Here is a 21048-nt window from a genome sequence, read left to right on the forward strand (position 1 = left end):
AATTATGCTTTAGGTTCTGGGGTACATGTGTAAAACATGGCAAGGTGGTTTGCTGCCTCCATCACCTATATCTGGCATTTCTCCCCATGTTATCCCTCCCCAACCTTCCCACCCCACAATATCCCTCCCATAGCCACCCCCAACAGACCCCAGTGTATGATGCTCCCCGCCCTATGTCCACGTGTTCTCGTTAACACTCACCTATAAGTGAGAACATGTGGTGTTTGATTTTCTGTTCTTGTGTTAGTTTGCTGAGAATGATGGTTTCCAGATTCATCCTTGTCCCTACAAAGGAAAGGAACTCATCATTTTTTATGGCTGCATAATATTCCATGGTGTATATTTTCCTTGTCCAGTCTATCATTGATGGGCATTTGGGTTGGTTCCATGTCTTTGCTATTGTAAACAGTGCTGCAGTGAACATACATGTGCTTGTGTCTTTATAATAAAATGATTTATAATCCTTTGGATATATACCCAGTAATGGGACTGCTGGATCAAATGGAATTTCTATTTCTAGATCCTTGAGGAATCGTCACACTGTCTTCCACAATGGTTGAACTAATTTACACTCCCACCAACAGTGTAAAAGTGTTCCTATTTCTCCATATCCTCTCCAGCATCTGTTGTCTCCAGATTTTTTAATGATTGCCATTCTAACTGGCAATGTGGTTTTGATTTGTATTTCTCTAATGACCAGTGATGATGAGCATTTTTTCATATGTTCGTTGGCCTCATATATGTCTTCTTTTGAAAAGTATCTATTCATATCCTTCACCCACTTTTGAATGGGTTTGTTTTTTTCTTGTAAATCTGTTTTAGTTCTTTGTAGATTCTGGATATTAGCCCTTTGTCCAATGGATAGATTGCAAAAATTTTTTCCTACTCTGTTGGTTGCCTGTTCACTCTAATGATTGTTTCTTTTGCTGTACAGAAGCTCTGGAGTTTAATTAGGTCCCATTTGTCTATTTTGGCTTTTGTTGCCAATGCTTTTGGTATTTTAGTCATGAAGTCCTTTCCTATGCCTATGACCTGAATGATTTTGCCCAGGTTTACTTCTAGAGTTTTTATGGTGTTAGGTCTTATGTTTAGTTTAGGTCTTTACTCCATCTGGAGTTAATTTTAGCGTAAGGTGTCAGGAAGAGGTCCAGTTTCTGCACATGGCTAGCCAGTTTTCCCAACACCATTTATTAAACAGGGAATCCTTTCCCCATTGCTTGTTTTTGTCAGGTTTGTCAAAGATCAGATGGTTGTAGATGTGTGGCGTTGCCTCCAAGGCCTCTGTTCTGTTCCATTGGTCTGTATCTATCTCTGTTTTGGTACCAGTACCATGCTGTTTTGATTACTGTAGCCTTGTAGTACAGTTTGAAGTCAGATAGTGTGATGCCTCCTGCTTTGTTCTTTTTGCTTAGGATTGTCTTCGCTATGCAGGCTCTCTTTTGGTTCCATATGAAGTTTAAGGCATTTTTTTCCAGTTCCGTGAAGAAGGTCGTTGGTAGCTTGATGGGGATAGTGTTGAACCTATAAATTACTTTGGGCAGTAGGGCCATTTTCATGATATTGATTCTTCCTAACCATGAGCATGGAATGTTTTTCCATCTGTTTGTGTCCTCTCTTATTTCCTTGATCAGTGGTTTGTAGTTCTCCTTGAAGAGGTCTTTTACATTCTTTGTTAGTTGTATTTCTAGGTATTTTATTCTCTTTGTAGCAATTGTGAATGAGAGTTCACTCTTGATTTGGCTCTCTGTTAGTCTGTTATTGGTGTAAAAACATGTAAAAGCATAAAGGTTGTTGAATTTTGTCGAAGGCCTTCTCTGCATATCTATTGAGATAATTGTGGTTTTTGTCATTGGTTCTGTTTATGTGGTAGATTACGTTTATAGACTTGCGTATGTTGAAGCAGCCTTGCCTCCCCAGGATGATTGCGTCCCTGTCTTTAAGGAATATGTTTGGATATGAAGAGAAAGAAAGAAGTGTACAGGTGACCCAAGTAAATATGCATTTCAATATGTAGATATCTGGCCCACAAAACACATTCCTACATCTTTTACCCAGTGGTTCCCAAATCTGCTAGTACATTGAGCAATTTAAGGAGGTATTGCATAGCTCATTGCTTTGAGCAATTTAATTATCTTTAAAATTATAGCTTTCAGAACCCAATCTCAGGCCAAATAAGAATCTGCTGGGAATAAAACTCAGGAATCTTACTTTTTTTAGGACTAGTCTTTTAGAGCAGTTCAAGGTTTACAGCAAAATTGAGCAGAAGGTACAGAGATTTTGCACATACCCCTTAGCCCCACACATGCATAGCCTCTTCCATTATCAACATCCCCCACAGAGTGGTGTATTCGTTACAGTCAATGAACCTACATTGACACATCATTATCACCGAGAGTCCGTAGTGAAATTAGGGTACTGTTGGTGTTGTACATTCTCTAGGAATTCTACATATATAATAACATGTATCCACCATTGCAGTATCATAAAGAATATTGTCACAGCCCTAAAAGTCCTCCATGTCCCACCTGTAAGAATCTGAGTTTAGTACAACTCCCAGGTCATGTTGATGCACAGCCAAGTTTGGAAATCACTGGTCTAGACACAGCCCCAGCTATGTTGGCAGTGAGATACAAAAGGGGTAGTGTTGATGAAACAAGGCTTTCTGGCATAAGTGAGGAGTGTATTCATACTCTAAGGCAAAACCTCCAACATGTTTTGATAGTCGACCTATTAATAAAAAATTGTAAGCAAAGCTCTTCCACCCTGTGTGTCTGTTGGTGTGGTGGGTGGATGCATGGAGGCATGGGTGAGTATGTAGGTAGGTAGAAAGAAAGAGCAGTTGATCAACTGATAGATGGATAGATACAGCTTTATATATATTTATATAAACAAATTAGAAACATGTTCTGTTGTACTAATTTGTACCTATATTATAAAGCATTCTGAAATAGAAATTTAAAAGATAAGATCAATATGAAATATTTTCATTTGAGTTTTCTTTCTTTCTTTTTTTTAAGTAAATACAAGGTCTCACTCTGTTGCCCAGGCTAGTCTCAATCTCTTGGACTCAAGCGGTCCTCCCGTCTCGGCCTCCCAAAGTGCTGTGATTATAGGCGTGAGCCACTGCACCTGGCCCTGAAATATTTTTAAATTAAAGTTATTTATAAATGGTACTACAAACTTTTATTCATGTCAGCCCTTCTGAGTTGTGGAATTCCCTCTCTTTTCATAGAATACTTGAGTGTTTGACGTGAGAGTGAGAGCATCCATGTCAATCTTTATGTTAAACATTGATCAAAATTAAGTTATTTCTTATGTAAGAAAGAAACAGAATGTTACTTCTACCTGGAATATACCTCCATCCCATGTCTCTCCTCTCCTGTGGCTTGCACCTTTGCATTCTTCAGGCCACCGAGAGTCTGGACCTATCACCAAATCTAAAGTAGGCTCCCTCCATTATTCTCTTCCGTTGGAAATGGTTTTCAGCCATTTTTGACATCACAACCTGAAACTACTTTTGTTTCTAGTTTAATGGCTGTTAGCCTCACCAGAGCTGAGGCTAGCATACTGTCCAGCACAGTGTCTGGAAAACAGCGTATCTCTGATTAGTATTTGTTTGAAACAATAAGTAAACGAGTTTCACCTGATTATAACAAATTAGAGTGGAAAATTTGCACAGTGTAGAAACTTAGAAAAAAATTCTATAGAGGTTTTGAAGCACATGATTAGTAGCTGGATGTGAACCTAAGAAATTCATGCTCTAAGGAAGTCAAACAATGCTTATATTCAGATGCTTTATCATTAGGATAAGGCTGGTTGTAGGGAATGTACTATAGAGGGGTTAGATATTCAAAAGACCTATGGGATGAACGGGGAATTGCGTGTATCACCAAAAGGAAGAGGTATGGACCACACGTTAAACACAGTAACAACCTAAATTAAGGATGCTTAAATGAAGAAAGGAAAAAGAGAGTATATTTTGAAACAATTTAAATAGCATATAAATGATCTGTTTACTTAATTTTAAAAAAAAACCTTCCTTTTAGTAATGATTACCTAATATAATATGGTATCCGGAATAGAAAATGAATATTAGGGAAAAACTGAGAATCTGAGTGAAGTCTACAGTTTAGCTAATAGTATTATACCAATGTTAATTTCATCATTCTGAAAAACATGCCATAGTTATGTAAGATGTATTAGGAAGAACTGTGTGGATGGTAAACAGGAATTCTTTGTACTATCTCTGCAACGTTTCCATGAATCTAATATTCTTCCAAAATAGAAAGTTTAAAAACAAAAGTAACTGTAGGTAAAACTCTGTTAGGTTTAGGGAAAGCAACAGGGAGGTTGCGGAGAGGGAGCTGTCCTTGCAGGAGTGTCCCAGGGGTGGGCAGTGATCAGCCATGTGCAGAACAAGGCACGTTGTTTATTAAAAGTGTTTGCTAAAGAAAGGACTTTGTCCTTTCACCACGAAATTGGTTTCTTTGAGGCCTCTAGGAGATTCTGATTTCAATGGAAGTTACTGTTTGAAAACATTCATTTTTGAAAAGTGGAAATTTTAGAGAATTACATGGAGACCGTACTTTTTGTATTTCCTTCAGAATAAGAGAAGTCCATATACACTGTATACCAATACACAAATGATGAAATATGTGGACAAGATGAAGTGATTTCAGCCATTTAACAGTTCCATCAAATTTCCAAATGTCTGAAAGATTTTGTTATGTAATTAAGATATAAAGAAATTACACTAAATAAGATGGTCTTCAAATGCCCCTGATAATAATTCCTTTTAGATATAAGATACTACAATTAACCTACCATTTCAGAAGACACACTAAAGAAGATCACAAATTTTAAAAAGTCTACCATTGCTGGTACAGTCGTGCATTGCTTAACGACAGGGCTCTGTTCTCAGAAATTCGTCTTTAGGCAATTTTGTCACTGTGTAACATGATGGAATGGACTTACACAAACCTAGATGGTAGAGCCTACTACATGCCCAGGCCATATGGTATGGCCTGTTGCTTCCAGGCTACAAATTTGTGTAGTGTGTCACTATTTGAATATTGTAGGCAGTTTTAACACCATGGTAAGTATCTGTGTGTCTAAACATACAAAAGGTATAGTAAAATATAGTAGTATAATCTTATGGGATCACTGTAGTATATGCGATCCAGCCTTGACTGAAATGTTATTATATAGCACTTGACTATACATTCATTTCCTGTATCTGTCTGCTGAGAAGACCCAAATTATGGTTTCCAAATGCCATTCCTCAATAAAAGGAATCAGGTCTCCTTGGAGAAGTGGTTGATTCCAGGATGGAAGCAAGGGAAATAAAAGATAAGATTATAGCTGGGCATGGTGTCTCACCTCTGTAATCCCAAGGCTTTGTGAGGCCAAGGCAAGAGGATCACTTGAGGCCAGGAGTTTCAGACCAGCCTGGCCAAAATATCAAGACCCTATCTTCTAAAAAATTTGAAATAAATTAGCCAGACATGGTGGTGCATGCCCATAGCTACTTGGGAGGCTGAAGTGGGAGGATCCTGAGCCCAGGAGGTAGAGGCTACAGTGAGCTATGATTGCACCGCTACACTCCAGCCTGGGTGACAGAGTAAGACCTCATGTCATAAATTAATTAATTAATTAATTAAATTTACAGAGCGAGACCCCACGTCATGAATGAATGAATGAATGAATGCCTGGAACACCTTGTGGTGCCAGGAATAAGAAATTGTCAAAAAGGATGGAGATTTATTGAAAGGATACTAGAGCCAACCTGAAAATGTTCCAAATAGTCCAAGCCAGAATAATGTGAACAATAAAATAAAATAATGATCATATTGGATTATAGCTTATAGAATAAAATAAGCATCCATGAGTCCATATTAATATAAATAATGGAAGAAATAAACATATGGAAGAGAAAGGTCAGTTTTTTGTTATAGTAGAATTTCGATTGATAAATGAAAATGAATGAGAAAGACAGAAAATCCCCATTAGGCAAATACCACAGCAATAATTATTGCAGGCAAGGACCATCAATGACTGCTAAAGTAGGCAAAAGAATGCAGAGAAACAGGATATATGAAAGGTTTTCAAAGTGTCTCCCTGCAAGATATGTACTAACTACAAAGAGAAAACAGTAATTTTACAGTGAAGGAATATGGCAGACATCCCCTTAACCAGATGATAAACATAAGCATCACTAGTAAGAAGACATGTCAATGTCATGCGCCTCCAAATGGGATGCCCTGAGAAGGACATGGCATCACACTGTGGTGTTCTCACCAAAACTGCACAGCCGCAGCCCAATCACAACAAGACATCAGTGAACCCCAAATAAGACATTGTACGAAAGCCTGAACAATACTCCTAAAAGTGTGAAGGTTGTGAGAAACAAAGAAATACTAGTTACAGATTGGAAGAAACTAAAGCGACATGACAACTAACCGTAATGAGAGATTCTCAGTCAGAAAAAGGACATTGGTAGGAAAACTGGTGAAATTCAAATCACGTCCATAGATTATAGTATTGTATCAAAGCCAGGCGTGGTGACTCAACATCTAAATCCCAGCACTTTGGGAGGCTGAGGTAGGAGGATTGCTTGAGACTAGGAGTTTGAGGTCACCCCAGGCAGTGTGGTGAAACCCCATCTCTACAAAAAAAAAACAAAAATAAGTCTGGCATGGCTGTGTGTGCCTGTGGTCCCAGCTACTAGGGAGGCTGAGGCGGGAGGATCAATTGAGCTTAGGAGGTCAAGGCCACAATGTGCTGAGATTGTGCCACTGCACTCCAGCCTGGGAGACAGAATGACACTCTGTCTAAAAAAAAAAAAGAAAAAATAGCATTGTATCAATGTTAATTTCCTGGTTTTGATAATAGTGCCAAAAGTATATAAACTGTTAAGGCTAGAGCAAGTTGCTGAAGGCTATATAGGAACTCTCTGCCCTATTTTTGCAACTTCTCTGTTATTCTAAAATTATTTCAAAATAAAAAGTAAAAAAAAAAAAAAAGTATCCAATCTTTTTTCCAAAAGGAGCACACAGAACAGAGAGTACCGTACAAGTCCCTTAAGAATTTGTTTTTTCTCAGACTGTTTTCTCACTTGTCAAAAAGGATCAGCCTTTAGATTATTGGCAGCATTAGATATCTGTCATTAGTCCTCTAGTACAGTCTGCTTGTGGGTGACCAGATGGAGTAATGCTGAACACAGGGGCTATGATGGCAGTGCTAGGGTGAGAGTATTGATCATGTAAGCATACTTCCTGTATTAACAATAATTGTTAAAAGCTGCTTCAAGCACTTGATATTACCACCAGTTGTTAAACTGAATCAAGCACATGCTCCAAGTTCACATTGATGTGAATTGAACAGCATTGTGTACATACGAGGAGCATCACACAAATGTGATACACTGCCCTCACAAGTATTATGATCTTACTAAGCAACAGAAATACCCTCTGTAAAAGAAACTTGGTCTAGGACAAGCATGATGGCTCATGCCTATAATCCCAGCACTTTGGGAGGCCAAGGTGGGTGGATCACATGAGGCCAGGAGTTTGAGACCAGCCTGGCCAACATGGTGAAACCCCATCTCTATTAAAAAAAAGTAAATATTAGCCAGGTGTGGTGGTACACGTCTGTATTTCCAACTATTTGGGAGGCTGAGGGAGGAGGATTGTTTGAACCCGGGAGGCAGAGGTTGCAATAAGCCAAGATCGTGCCACTGAACTCCAGCCTGGGTGACAGAGCGAGACTCCATCTTAAAAAAAAAAAAAAAGAAAAGAAAAGAAAAAGAAACTTGGTCTAGTTATTTTCCTCTGGGGAAGTAACCATTTGAGTGGGAGAAGTTTTGTTGTTGATCTCATCATGCTGGTTTGGAAACATGCACTGGATCCACTTGCCCACACATGGGCTTAAAGGCCCCCTTGAGTCCCAGTCTTTCTCCTGACACATGGCTCTCTCCTGACAGTCCCCTCTGCTTTACATTGTTCCCAGAGGGTCCTGGGCCACCATTTGAGCTTCCCTCTGTCAAATACATCTTCTTCTTTCTCTGTCAAGCTAAGGCTCCCCTCCTCCAGAGCTCTGCGTAAGCCCTTCAGCCTCCATGAATCCCTCAGTGAGTGAGCAAACTACCACTGGATTTAGTCATTGCAAATGTACTTTATTTACCCCTTAGCACTTTTACTACATGTACATGTTAGTGTTCTTCAAAGAAACAGAACCAATAGGATATATAGAGATATATGAGAAGATTTATTATGGGAATTGACTCATGTGGTTATGGAAGCCGAGAAGTTCCACCGTGTGACATCAGCATCTTCTTTACTAACTGCATTGATTCAAATGCTAATCTCTTCTGGAAACACCCTCACCCCTCACAGACACATCCAAAATAATGTTTTACCAGCTATCTGGCCATCCTTAGCTCAGTCAAGTTGACATATAAAATTAACCATCTCAATGTACATGTGAATTATATATAACTAGGTCTATACCTGAGATAATCTAATATCGTTGGAGCTGTATTAATTTGTACTTATAATTTTATGTTATATTTGCATATGCTTTCGGCACTCTTCTGTATATTTGCCCTAGTTCTCCTTTAGATTGTCATCTCTTTGAGAAAAAGGACCAGATGTTTATGTCATTTGCATATTTTACAATTTCTAATCTGATGACATGTACTCAGGGAGCTACCATGAAAGACCAAAATAACAAAGCACTGCATAAGCTTACAGTTTTCTACTTTTTAAAAATTGTTTCAGAGAATTTTTAAAGTCATATATACATACATAAAACGATGATTTAAAGTTTACAGAATTAAGAGGATATTGAAATATAGGATTAGAAATTTTCCATCCCTAAAAGTGAGATTATAGTCAACAGGACTACAAAGCTTTTTACGTTATTTTAAAAATTTCAGATTAGAAATCATAAAAGAAATTTAAGAATATAGACCGTTTTAAAAGGCCTAATTATATCTTCTAATTTAATCTAGAATCACACTTTCTTGAATTATTTTAAAATTATTTTATTGCTTCCTAAATACAAATAACCCTAGTAGGAATACTCTTACATTCTGCCAACAGTTTTTGAAAACCTAATTTGTTTAACCCCTGCAATCAGTGTTGGGTTTATAAAACTAAAACACATGATTTTGACTTACTCCTACTATCAATAAATTAAGAAATGGGATTTTGGAAAGAGAGATGAGATAGAGTAGAGGTGAAGTTTGGTTAGCCTTAAGAGGTAAAGCGTGAGGACATGGAGAAATTGGAATCCTTGCACACTATTGTTGGGAATGTAAAATGGTACAGCTACTGTGGAAGACAGTATGATGGCTTCTCCGAAATTAAAGACAGAAGCAAGCACCCTTGTGAACCTGCAATTTCTCTTCTGGGTATATATTCAAAAAAAAGCTAAAAGAAGGATCTCAAAGAGACATTTGCACATTCATATTCATAGCAGTACTATTTACAATTGTCAAGAGGTGGAAGCAACCCAAGTATCTAGCAACAGCTGAATGGATAAGCAAAATGCGGTGTATATATACAATGGAATATTATTCAGCCTTAGAAAGGAAGGAAATTCTGACCCATGCTACAACATGGATGAACCTTGAGGGCATTATGCTAAGTAAAATAAGCCAGTCACAAAAAGACAAATAGTATAGGATTCCATAATTTTATTGGCTTTTTTGCTCCTGTAGTTCAAGTGGGAGGGAGTAGCACCCAGTGGCTTCTTCTCTCCCATTGTTCGACAAGTGGAAGTGAGTGTTATAGCTCTTTTACTCCTGTTGCCCACAGCTTGGCAAACAGGAGTGCTACAGTTCCTTCGCTCCCACAGTTCAGTGACTTCTGGGTTCTTGACCCATGATTAAGAGGAATAAGGTACACAGACACTGGAGAGTGGGTAAAGCACAGTAGAATTTTATTGAGTGACAGAAAGAAAGTTCTCAGCATTGAGAGGGGACCTGAAATTGGGTAGCCATCTGTAAGGCTGAGTCTGGGGTTTTTATGGGCTTAGAATGGGGAAGTGTGTGTTGATTGGCCCATGGGTGGTCTTGGAAAAAGCACCATTTGATTGGTTAAAAGGCATCATTCACAAGGAATCAACTAAGAGAGAGTGAGTAAGATGGATAAAGAAGGTCTCACTCTGCTTGTGGACTCTATCCAGAATTGGCAGCTTGGTTCTCAGGCATTAAACTGTCCTTGGCTTGAAGGTCAGGTTTCACTGGAGACTGATCCCTGTCTGCCTAGGAATTTGTCTGTCTCCTGTCCCTATCAATGTGAGGTATCTAGAGTAGTCAAATGCATAGAAATAGAAAGTAGAATGGTAGTTTCCAGAAACTGAGGAGAGGGAATAATGGGGAATTGTTGATGGGTAGAGTTTGAGTTTTGCAAAATGAAAATGTTCTGGAGATTGGTTGCATAGCACTGTTAGTATACTAAACACTACTGAACTGTGCCCTCAGAAATGGTTAAAATGGCAAATTTTCTGTCATGCAGTTTTTAAAGCCACTATACAAGATTTTAAAAGAGGGATAAAAAAAGCCAGGTCTATGTAAACCTGGTCTTGAAGGAGGACACTCTGGTTTTTGTTATGATCAACAGATGATGAGTTCTCTTTAGATTGTTGAATTTAAGTTACCTACCCAACAGTAATGTCCAGGAAGTTCTAGATATAACAGGAGTAGGGCTAGAGGTGTAGAGTTTGTCATCCACATATCAGAAGTACTTACCCTTCATGGAGTTGAATGAGCTCATCTATAGAGAAAAAGTAGAAACATTAAAAAGTGAAGGATAGAATCCCAGGTTCCAGCTTAAAAACGGGGCAGGTAGTAGATAAAAAGGCTCTGAGGAAGAGAAACAGCAGCCAAAGATTTAGAGGAAATTACTGTCCACAGGTCAAGTAGGGTGAAGACAGAAAGTTACCTACAGGATTTGGCTGGCAGGCCTTTGGTGACCTTGCCAAAGGGCCCACATAAGAATAGTGGGATGGGGTCCTCCATTTCTCCCACTAGACTCCCCTCCTCTACACAGGGGCTCTTAACCTGTGATTCATGGACTTGGGAGAGGCTTCAGGGAATGTGTGCAGATATAGCAAAATCTAGGTAAAGTCAGGAAATGTAGGCAAAATGTTGCATGAATGCGTTTTTCTTTTAGGGAGAGTTTTCATGACTTTCATCAGATTTTTAGTAGGTTCTGTGATCCAATAAATGTTTATGTGCCAAAGCATATGGAATCAAGATCCAATGTTTCTGCTATGCTGATTTCACTTAAATTATGACTAGAATTCCTTTTTGTGGACCAAGTTTGAGGATTTAATCACAATTTATAATATATTTTCTTATGGGAAGATATTGTTGACAAAAAATGGCCAAACTCTGTAAAATATTTAAAGGTTTATTCTGAGCCGAATATGAGTGACTGTGGCATGTAACACAGCTTCTGGAGGTCCTGAAAACATGTGCCCAGGTTAGGTGGGTTATAGCTTGGTGGTATACATTTTAGAGAGACAGAAGTCACAGGCAAAGATAAATCAATATACGTAAGGTATACTTTTGGCCCAGCAAGGCGGGACATCTGCTGGGGATTGGGAAGTAGGGAGGTGGTTGGGGTCCCAAGTCATAGATAGATTCAAAGATTGGCAATTGGCTGAAAGAGTTAAGCTTTGCCTGAAGAGTTGAAGTCAGCATAAAGAAATGCTTGAGTTAAGATAAGGGCTATTGTGGAAGCCAAGGTTCTTGTTATATAGATGAAGCCCCTAAGTAACAGGCTACATACAGAGAGAATAGATGGTAAAATCTCTTATTGGACCTTAAAAATAAGACTCTTAGTTGAATGTCTACTGGATCAGGAAAAGACCTGGAAAGAGAAGGGGATTCTCTACAGAATGCAGATTTCCCCCACAAGTGATGACTTTGCAGGACCATTCCCAAATATGTCAAATAAATATATTTTGGGGCAAAATACTTTGATTTCCTTTATGGCCCATTGTTTGTCATGGGATGCTATCCTAGAGTCAGGTTGGAATTTAGCATCTTATTGCCACAAAGAGTCTGTTTTGTCAGCCTTATGATCTTTATTTTAATGGTAATGCTGTTTGGTCAGTTGTGCCTAAACTCCAAAGGGTATATAACAAGGCATATCTGACCTTTCTTCCCATCATGGCCTGAACTAGTCTTTTCAGGTTTTCTTGGGGATCCCCTTGGCCTAGGGGTAGGTGGTTCTTCAGTCAGTTGGGGACTTAGAATTTTATTTTTGGTTTACAATATCATCCAAGTTCTGAAGTGACATGCAGATGGCCTCATGTTATACAATATGTTTAAGTTGGAGACTTGTAACTTTTGTAGTTTAAATTTCAATGGTCAGTCAACAGATCAGAGGAGAACACACACTAGAAATCAGTCTAATAGTCAAAGAGAGATAGTCTTACTAACTTTGAGTATCAGACTGTGTGTGGCGTTTTCAGCACCTGCCCTGCATCCCCTTACATTTTGGATGTTACAGGCAGAAAGCATTCTGTATATTCAAGTGTGTTTATATGATCTCAGTTTCCTCAACTGTAAGTAAGTTAAGAGTTGCCAGATATTATGTAATCTGAAAATGAACTTTCCTTGTATAAAGACTTTTAAATATTCTTAAAAGGTTTTTACATCTTTATCTTTCTTTCAGATCTCTAGCATTTTCCCCACATATGTGCAATGTGAATATGTATTGATCATTCTCGAATTAGATCATTCTGTTTGAATTAGATCATTCTTTCTGTTTGAATTAGATCATATCGTGTGAATTTTGCAAGTTCTATAGAAGAACAAATCTGAATGAATGCACAGAAATCCATCCTCACTTTTGGAAAAGGAGTTTGGAATATTTATCTTATTGATAGCAGGCAGGAGGGGTGGCATTCATAGCTTAAGAAATTAAGGTAGTGAGTCATATTTTATAAACACTACTATTGATATTATGCCAAACAGAACTAAGGCCACATTTTAGCCTTGCATCTGAGAGTGATACTGCTGATCAAGAAGACTTGGATGTAGAAGAGGACCATGAGGAACAGCCTTCAAATCAAAGTGTTCGAAGACCTCAGGCTGTCATTGAAGATGCTGTGGCTACCTCAGGCGTGAGCACGCTCAGTTCTACTGTGTCCCATGATTCCCAGAGTGCTCACCGGTCACTAAATGTACAGCTTGGGAGGATGAAAATAGAAACCAATAGGTAAGTCATACGCTGATGTGGGTTGGTTTCTTTTCTTTTACTTTTACTGAAGAGCATGTGTTTTTGGTCTACAAAATATGATTCCCTTATCCCATTCATGGAAACTTGATTGAATGCCTTTCTTTATAAACAAAAGAGGTTTAGTTTAGTCTTTAAGCCTTCTTCAGCAGCGTTTATTACTTCTTCATCTGCAAGTGCCCTGAGATTTTTCCAGTAGCTTCATTGTAGCCTCATAGACTAAGAAACAGGCTCAGAGCAGAATGTACCTTCCAGTAGATAGCTGAAAGAACAGAAAGCTCAGTTATTGAAAGCCCAATCAAATTCTTATGGGGAGGAAGATCACGAGGTTGAGGGAACAAAACTAATTAATGGTGCAAAAGATTTGTATTTTAGAACCTAAAAAGGAAGACAGTTGACCACCTTTGTGATTCTATTTTATTTTCAATACGCTGTACCATATCTGGAGTATAATTTGCCTTTGATAATTTGGTAGTTTAGAACCCACAGGATCAGATTATTAAGTTAACAGCAAATGTTTCCTGTTCTTCGCAGATGTTGTTGATACAGTTCAAGGTCTGAATTTTTATAACTTCCTGTGCTGCCTACAGTTGACATGTGGGAAACTGACTTTATGACTCTGGGTTTGCATTAAAAAACTCTTTTTAAGTTAATCAACAAAAGTTGTTCAAATATTTAGAAACTTTAATTGAAAACTCTAGTTGTTCACCAGGGAAATTAAAAATATCTTATTTGCAGTCATAAAGTTTAGGTTTTTAAAGGCAAGCTTGTATACCAAAATGAGTACAAGTAGTAAAAGCTCACCCTATATTCAGAAACATGGTTGCATGGTTAAGTAAACAGTATAAGACACATCTTCTATGATGTGCATAAAGCAGTCTTTTTTAATAAAGGGAGATTGGCTCTCTGACTTTCGTATCCCACTTTTGTCCTCTGAAATGCAGCTCTTGCCATCTCTACTATTTAATGGGAAAGAACTTGGGTCTCTTCTGAGACTTCATGGAAATCTTGGTCTCCCTCATTCTTCTTCTTCTCAAGCAAGAGCCCAAGGATAACACCCCATTCGTTATGGAAGATGTCCATGTTAGTCACTTGCCTCTAAGTTACCCTCTGTTGCCCAGTCCTGAGTGGTGGTGTTGCTTGGACTCCTGCTGTGATCTCTGGAGGAGGAAAGTTCACTCATTACTGTTTTGGTTGACCCCTTCTCGCCCATGACTTCCGGTTAGAATTACACAGATAGTAAAGCTACTTTGTTTACCAAAGAGCCGGTATATCTGCTTTTCTGGCCCTGAAACCTCCTGTCTACACACCTGGCTTATGTCAACAGGACCTGCCTCTCCTAATGCAGCCTAGACACGACTCTTTTCCCTTCTCTCCTTGGCCTATTTGGTTAGCCTGTGCTCACCACCCTGGCACCACCATCTGTCCACAGTCCTTGGGCCATCTGCAGTCCCTCAGGGCTTCCGGCCACTTTCTTTTCTTTTTTTTTTGAGATGGAGTTTCACTCTTGTTACCCAGGCTGGAGTGCAATGGCGCTATCTCGGCTCACCGCAACCTCTGCCTCCTGGGTTCAGGCAATTCTCCTGCCTCAGCCTCCCGAGTAGCTGGGATTACAGGCACGCACCACCATGCCCAGCTAATTTTTTGTGTTTTTAGTAAAGACGGGGTTTCACCATGTTGACCAGGATGGTCCCGTTCTGTTGACCTCGTGATCCACCCGCCTCGGCCTCCCAAAGTGCTGGGATTACAGGCGTGAGCCACCGCGCCCGGCCCCCGGCCACTTTCTTCATGGCTTCCTCTTTCTCTTCTGAGGGTCTCTTGGTTCTAGCTGAGGGCCTGCTTTTCACATCTGCCCATCTCTGTTGAAAAGACTGGCATTTACTCACATCTCTTTATTATATAGTTTCTACAACAACCTATACATTTACACTTTTTCCTCTACATATTTACATTAGAATCTGGAAATCTACAGATAATCAGCCTCTTTTTTCCTTTTTCAGTAATATTTCCCATGGTCTCCATCACCTGCAGAAAAGTGAGATGAGAGACAATGTCTGCTTCACATATGATTTGAAGAAAGGGCAGCTGATTTAGTAGAAAAACCAAGTGATTGAAATAAGGGACCCATCCTGTCCATATTGGTCCTTCTAATCTTCAGTTGAATACTACTTGAAATATAAAGGCATACCTACTATGAAATGAATCTAGAAGAAATGTTAGTGTGTTTTTAGGAAAGGTTGCTCTCATATTAAAATCGTAAGCTTAGAATATTTAGGATGATCACTAATGAAATCAGGTTTATTCAGCTCGGAGGATCACTTGAGCCCAAGAGGTTGAGGCTGCAATGAGCCATGATTGCACCACTGCACTCCAGCCTGGATGACAGAGCAAAACCCTGTCTCAAAAACAAAAACAAAATGCTAACTCAGGAGGAGCTGCCTGTTAATCTAATTTCCCCATCCTGCATTTCTGGAATTACCCACCAATCCACCTCACCACTCCCGCCCATCCAAGGTTAAAAATTGACCTTATGGCAGATCCTGCCATACTCTTCTGCAACAGAAAAGCTGACGGTTGTTGCCTTGATTCCAAAATATTGCCCTACTAACTAAATGAAAAGTAGAGATAAAATGGATGGACTGGATTGTTGTTAAGATAAATACTTCTAAGACCTGAATTTGGAGCAAATGAGGTGGACTGTTAGTACTCTGCTTCCAGTGTTAAAGTTCTAGTGTTTAAGGTGTTAAAAGAAAGCTTCAGACAAATTAAATTTAACAGAGTTTAATTGAACAAGAAAAAAATAATTTGTGAATCAGGTGGCTTCCAGAATCACAGCAGATGCAGAGAGGCCCAGGGATGCCTTGCGGCCAGAACAAATTTATAGACAGAAAAAGTAAAGTGATGTACAGGAATCGGAAGTGTACAGAAAGAGCTGGATTGGTTACAGGTTGTGATTCACCTTATTTGAACACTCAGCAGTGTATGAGTGGTTGAAGTATGGCTGCTGGGATTAGCCAAGACTCAGCTATTGTTACAGACGCATGCTCCTAAGTTAGGTTTTCAATCTTGTCTGTTAAGTTAGGTTATAGTTTGTCCACGAGGACTCAAATATGCAAGTTCTTAGAGTCCTTCACAGGCCATATTTCATCCACTTTAACAAAAGGTAAAAATAAATTACATAGTCTAGACAAACATAGGTTAAACTCTAGACAACGTTAACTGTATTCCTTGAGAAAACAGTAAGACGATACCATCACTATCCCATATGTATAAATTAGCAAGAAGGACAAAAATACAAACCAGATCAAAAAACTGCCAATTTAAACATTCACATGGAGCTCGCTGCCCATTTCTTTGGATAGCATTTGTTTTGGAGTAGATAAGACGTCCCCCTCCAGCCCTCTGCTTCCTCTTCTACCTTTCAGTTTATGCCGCTTCATCCACCTAATTGTGTACCACACTTACTCTGCAGCTGTCTTTGTTAACCTGTCTTCCTCCACCCACCTTCTCTGTCTACCTCTCATTGTGTTTTACTTTTTCCTACCTCTGCTGCCTACTCTGCTGGGATCCCTTCTCCTATCTAAGGGTTTCATCGTTATGTCCTGTAGGAATGGGGTCGAGCCTGGGAACCTGAGAAGGTTTCCTTCCCACTGAGCCCTGGAATGGCTCTTTTCCAGGGATTGAGGCAGCAAGGAAAAGAATAGTCCTTATTAAAGGCCAGGCACCGCATTTGGCCCTTTACCTGTACTGTCTCATTTAATGCTCACAATAATCTTTTCTGGAAGCTTACTTTTCTTTTTCACAAATGATTTGAAAACTAAAGCCCAGAGGCATTAGGTAATTTATCCAAGGTTAACACAGGAAATGCAGAGCTGAACCAGGATACAAGCCCAGATCTGTCTGTCAGCTGCACGATGCTGCCTTCTGAGTATATCAAGTGAAGCAGAACAAACTTTTCCATGGAACATGGTCTTGAGTTAAACCTATCAATACTCAGAATAAACAAATAGAGCTTGTTAAGAGCTGTAGGTTATGCAACAATTTATCTTGGTAATCTTAATAATTATGTATTTTAAATTATTATTTCTGAATCCAAGTTCCACTAAGATACTATTCTGAAAAAATAGAGCATCTCTTTTCATAATTTGGAATGTTTTCTTTGAGAAATTCTATTGGAAATGGTGAGTAGGTTACCAGTTGGCTCTCAGTTGCGTAACGAACCTTCTACGGGTAAGAACTTTGGTATGAATATCACAGTTTCTCCTTGTTTCTTTGGAGACTGCATCAGATGCCAACTAGGAACTGAATGTACCAGGAACACAGCTATCCTTGTACCCGCTTCACCCCCACCCCCTTAGAATCGAGAAGCATGATAGTAACAACAATCATGATTATAGCAACAACCATGAACAATTATTGAGAGTTTGTTATATGCCAGATGTTCTAGGTGACCTCACCTATGACTATTTCTCAAATTTTCATACTTTAAGAAAAGTGATTACCTTTCTGATTTGCATTGATTATGATATTATGCACATTTGCCAACTTTTCTGATGGGCGTCTATACATGTAAAATATAAGTCTGTTAATACCTGTATCCCATATTTATATTTTTGACATTTATGGTTGTAAAAAGAAATAGCAGAACACATCTCTGAAGATTCTGGCAGATAATCTGTGGCGGAGGTTTTGAATTCTTGTCTGCAAGCACAGAGTCTTCCAAAGCTTTGCTTCCGGACATGGGGGTCTGTGGACCTGCAACATCAGTGTCACCTGGGAGCTCATTAGAAATAGTCTCAGAACTCACCCCAGGCGCATTGGACCAGAATCTGTATTTCAGTAAAATCGGGGTACCTGGCTTATTATAGCTCATGTCTAGAAGGTTACCCTAGACTGGGCACAGTGGCACACGTACACACATATAATCCCAGAGCTTTGGGAGGCTGAGGTGGGAGGATCATTTGAGGTCAGGAGTTCAGAGACCAGCCTAGACAATGTAATGAGACTCCGTCTCTTAAAAGAAAAAGAATCATTAGCCAGGCATGGTGGTGCAGGTCTATAGTCCCAGGTACTGGGGAAACTGAGATGGGAGGATCACTTGAGTCCAAGCGTTTAAGGCTGCAGTGAGCTAAAATCGGGCCACTACACTCAGCCTAGGCAACAGAGTGAGACCTTGTATCTAAAAAATAAAAATAGAAATAAAAGATCACCCTGTGTTACTACCTGTCAAACAATGTAATTTTCTTCTGCAGATTACTGGAAGAATTGGTTCGGAAAGAGAAAGAATTACAAGCACTCCTTCATCGAGCTATTGAAGAAAAAGACCAAGAAATTAAACACCTGAAGCTTAAGTCCCAACCCATAGGTGAATAGCAGTAAATTTTCTAGTAATACTGTTCAGCCAGGCTGCCACAAAAAGCCAAGAAAGCCAACAAGAAGTTTTAATTGTGACTAAGTCAGCATTTGTCTCTTCTGCCATGACTGCAAGCGGGAATTGCTTTAAAAAAAAAAAATCCAATTTTTAACTGTAGCAAACTCATTTCTTATAAGTGCAGTAAAAATAGATTATTCATAATCATCTTTTCCTGAGATTATGTATTACTGCGGTATTTAGGGCTTTCCATGTTTTTGGTCTTTCTTTAAAGATTTCACAATGAGATTACTATAATAAAATACTAGTTTTTGTCATTTTGCATTTATATTCTGCATATTCTAGCTCTTTTCCTTATAACTTGAAGAGGCTTGAATAAAGATGTAGTAGTAAAAAGGCATAGGTTGGGAGAATCTTATTTAGCCCATTTAGAGTGAAACAGAATTCATAGTTATTTGTCTAAATACATGGCTCTTCCATAGTAGAAAAACAGATTGTTATAATTATATAGTTCTCTGCTAATTGTGTTTATCTTTATTGCATGAAAACACAAAGTATAATCTTGGTACACAGAGTTTATTCTAAGAAACCATAAAATTGACATGAAAGTATAACGTAGGAGTATCATTTTATTACTGCTTTTGCTCCTTGTTTACTAGTAAATTCACTAGTCTGAGTTTTATTCATATTTATCATTTATACTGTCAATCTCGATTGTTTCTATGAACTATTCTCTGATAGAGCAAAATCTTGGAAAGTATCAGTAAATGTCTGTTGATTGTGAGGGTTATTAGGGGAAACTAAGAATATCTTCCCAAAATTCTGTTCTAGAAATTCCTGAGTTGCCTGTATTTCACCTAAATTCTCCTGGCACAAATACTGAAGATTCTGAACTTACCGACTGGCTGAGAGAAAATGGAGCTGATGAAGACACTATAAGCCGGGTAAATAAAACTGCCTATGGGACAAGTATTCTTTCACTTCATTTCATAATGTTGACTGCCTGCTATATGACAGGCACGGGATACATGGGTGAGCAAGTCAGACCCAGCCCTGTCCTTCTGAGGCTTATAGACCAGGGTAGGCACGTGATAATCAGGTAACTCCACAAATACAGATGTGATTCGACACTGGCAAATTCTATGAAGAAAAAGGTTATCAGGTGTTATTAGACAGGGAGAAACAGGCTGGGGAAGGTTCTTGGAGAAGGGGATGAATGGGGGGAATAAATAGGCCAGTTGTATGTATGTTAGGGAGCAGTGTGGGAGGGAGGCAAGGGAAGAACCTTGTGCAGGGGGCTGTGGTGTGCGCAAAGACAATGAGGCAGGCAAAAGCTCTGTGGTCCCGAGATCCTTAGGAATTTTATATGTTTGAAATGAAAACCAGAAAGAATGGGGAAAAAAAACCAAGACAGAACTAACAGAAAAAAATTCTTGTTTCTAATTCTTTGTTAATTTTTATTTGTTTGGGAGACAAGGTCTTGCTCTGTTACCCTGGCTGGAGTTCAGTGATCATAGCTCCCTGCAGCCTTGACCTCCTGGGCTCAAGTGATCCTCCCACCTTAGCCTCCTGAATAGTTGGGACTACAGTCATGAACCACCATACCCAGCTAATTTAAAACAAAATTTTAGAGATGGAGTCTTGCTATGTTGCCCAGGCTCGTCTTAAACTCCTGGCCCCAAACAATTCTCCCACCTCAGCCTCTCAAAGTACTGGGGTTATAGGCATGAGCCACCATACCAGGCCTGTTTGTTAAATGTTTAATTATTTTCAACATTATTAGACTCCACTGGGCAGCAGCTATTTTATTGCTACTTAATAAAATGAATCTAGTTGAACTTATTTCAGAACCATTTTCTATACAAACCATATTATACCTATAATAATCTAATTCCTCTCTGCTCCATATAGACTTTTTGTTGTTTTTTTTTTGAGACAGACTCTCACTCTGTCGCCCAGACTGGAGTGTAGTGGTGCGATCTCAGCTCACTGCAACCTCCATCTCCCAGGTTCAAGCGATTCTCCTACCTCAGCCTCTTGAGTAGCTGGGATTACAGGCATACGCCACCACGCCCAGCTGATTTTTTGTATTTTTAGTAGAAACAGGGTTTCACCATATTGGCCAGGCTGGTCTCGAACTCCCGACCTCAAGTGATCTGCCCGCCTCAGCTTCCTAAAGTGCTGAAATTACAGGTGTGAGCCACTGCCCCCGGCGTCTGCAGACTTTTGTAATGAGCACGAATATCATTTGTTTGTTTTAAGATTATATGAACACATAGGCATACATTAAAAGGTTGTAATATAGGCCGGACGCGGTGGCTCAAGCCTGTAATCCCAGCACTTTGGGAGGCCGAGGCGGGTGGATCACGAGGTCAAGAGATCGAGACCATCCTGGTCAACATGGTGAAACCCCGTCTCTACTAA

General features: G+C 39.3%; 1 protein-coding gene across 1 annotated transcript in view; it reads left to right on the forward strand.

Moving 5' to 3' along the window:
• Positions 1–21048, forward strand: part of MAP3K5 (mitogen-activated protein kinase kinase kinase 5) — a 148606-nt gene that overhangs the window by 124637 nt on the left and 2921 nt on the right. The window contains exons 23-25 of the mRNA XM_037739239.1: positions 12983–13235; positions 18506–18618; positions 19456–19568. Coding sequence (XP_037595167.1) covers positions 12983–13235; positions 18506–18618; positions 19456–19568 — 479 coding nt within the window. The remainder of the gene's footprint in view (positions 1–12982; positions 13236–18505; positions 18619–19455; positions 19569–21048) is intronic.

The sequence above is a fragment of the Cebus imitator genome, unplaced genomic scaffold, assembly GCF_001604975.1.
Source record: "Cebus imitator isolate Cc_AM_T3 unplaced genomic scaffold, Cebus_imitator-1.0 Scaffold65, whole genome shotgun sequence".
In the NCBI taxonomy this organism is placed as follows: Eukaryota; Metazoa; Chordata; class Mammalia; order Primates; family Cebidae; genus Cebus; species Cebus imitator.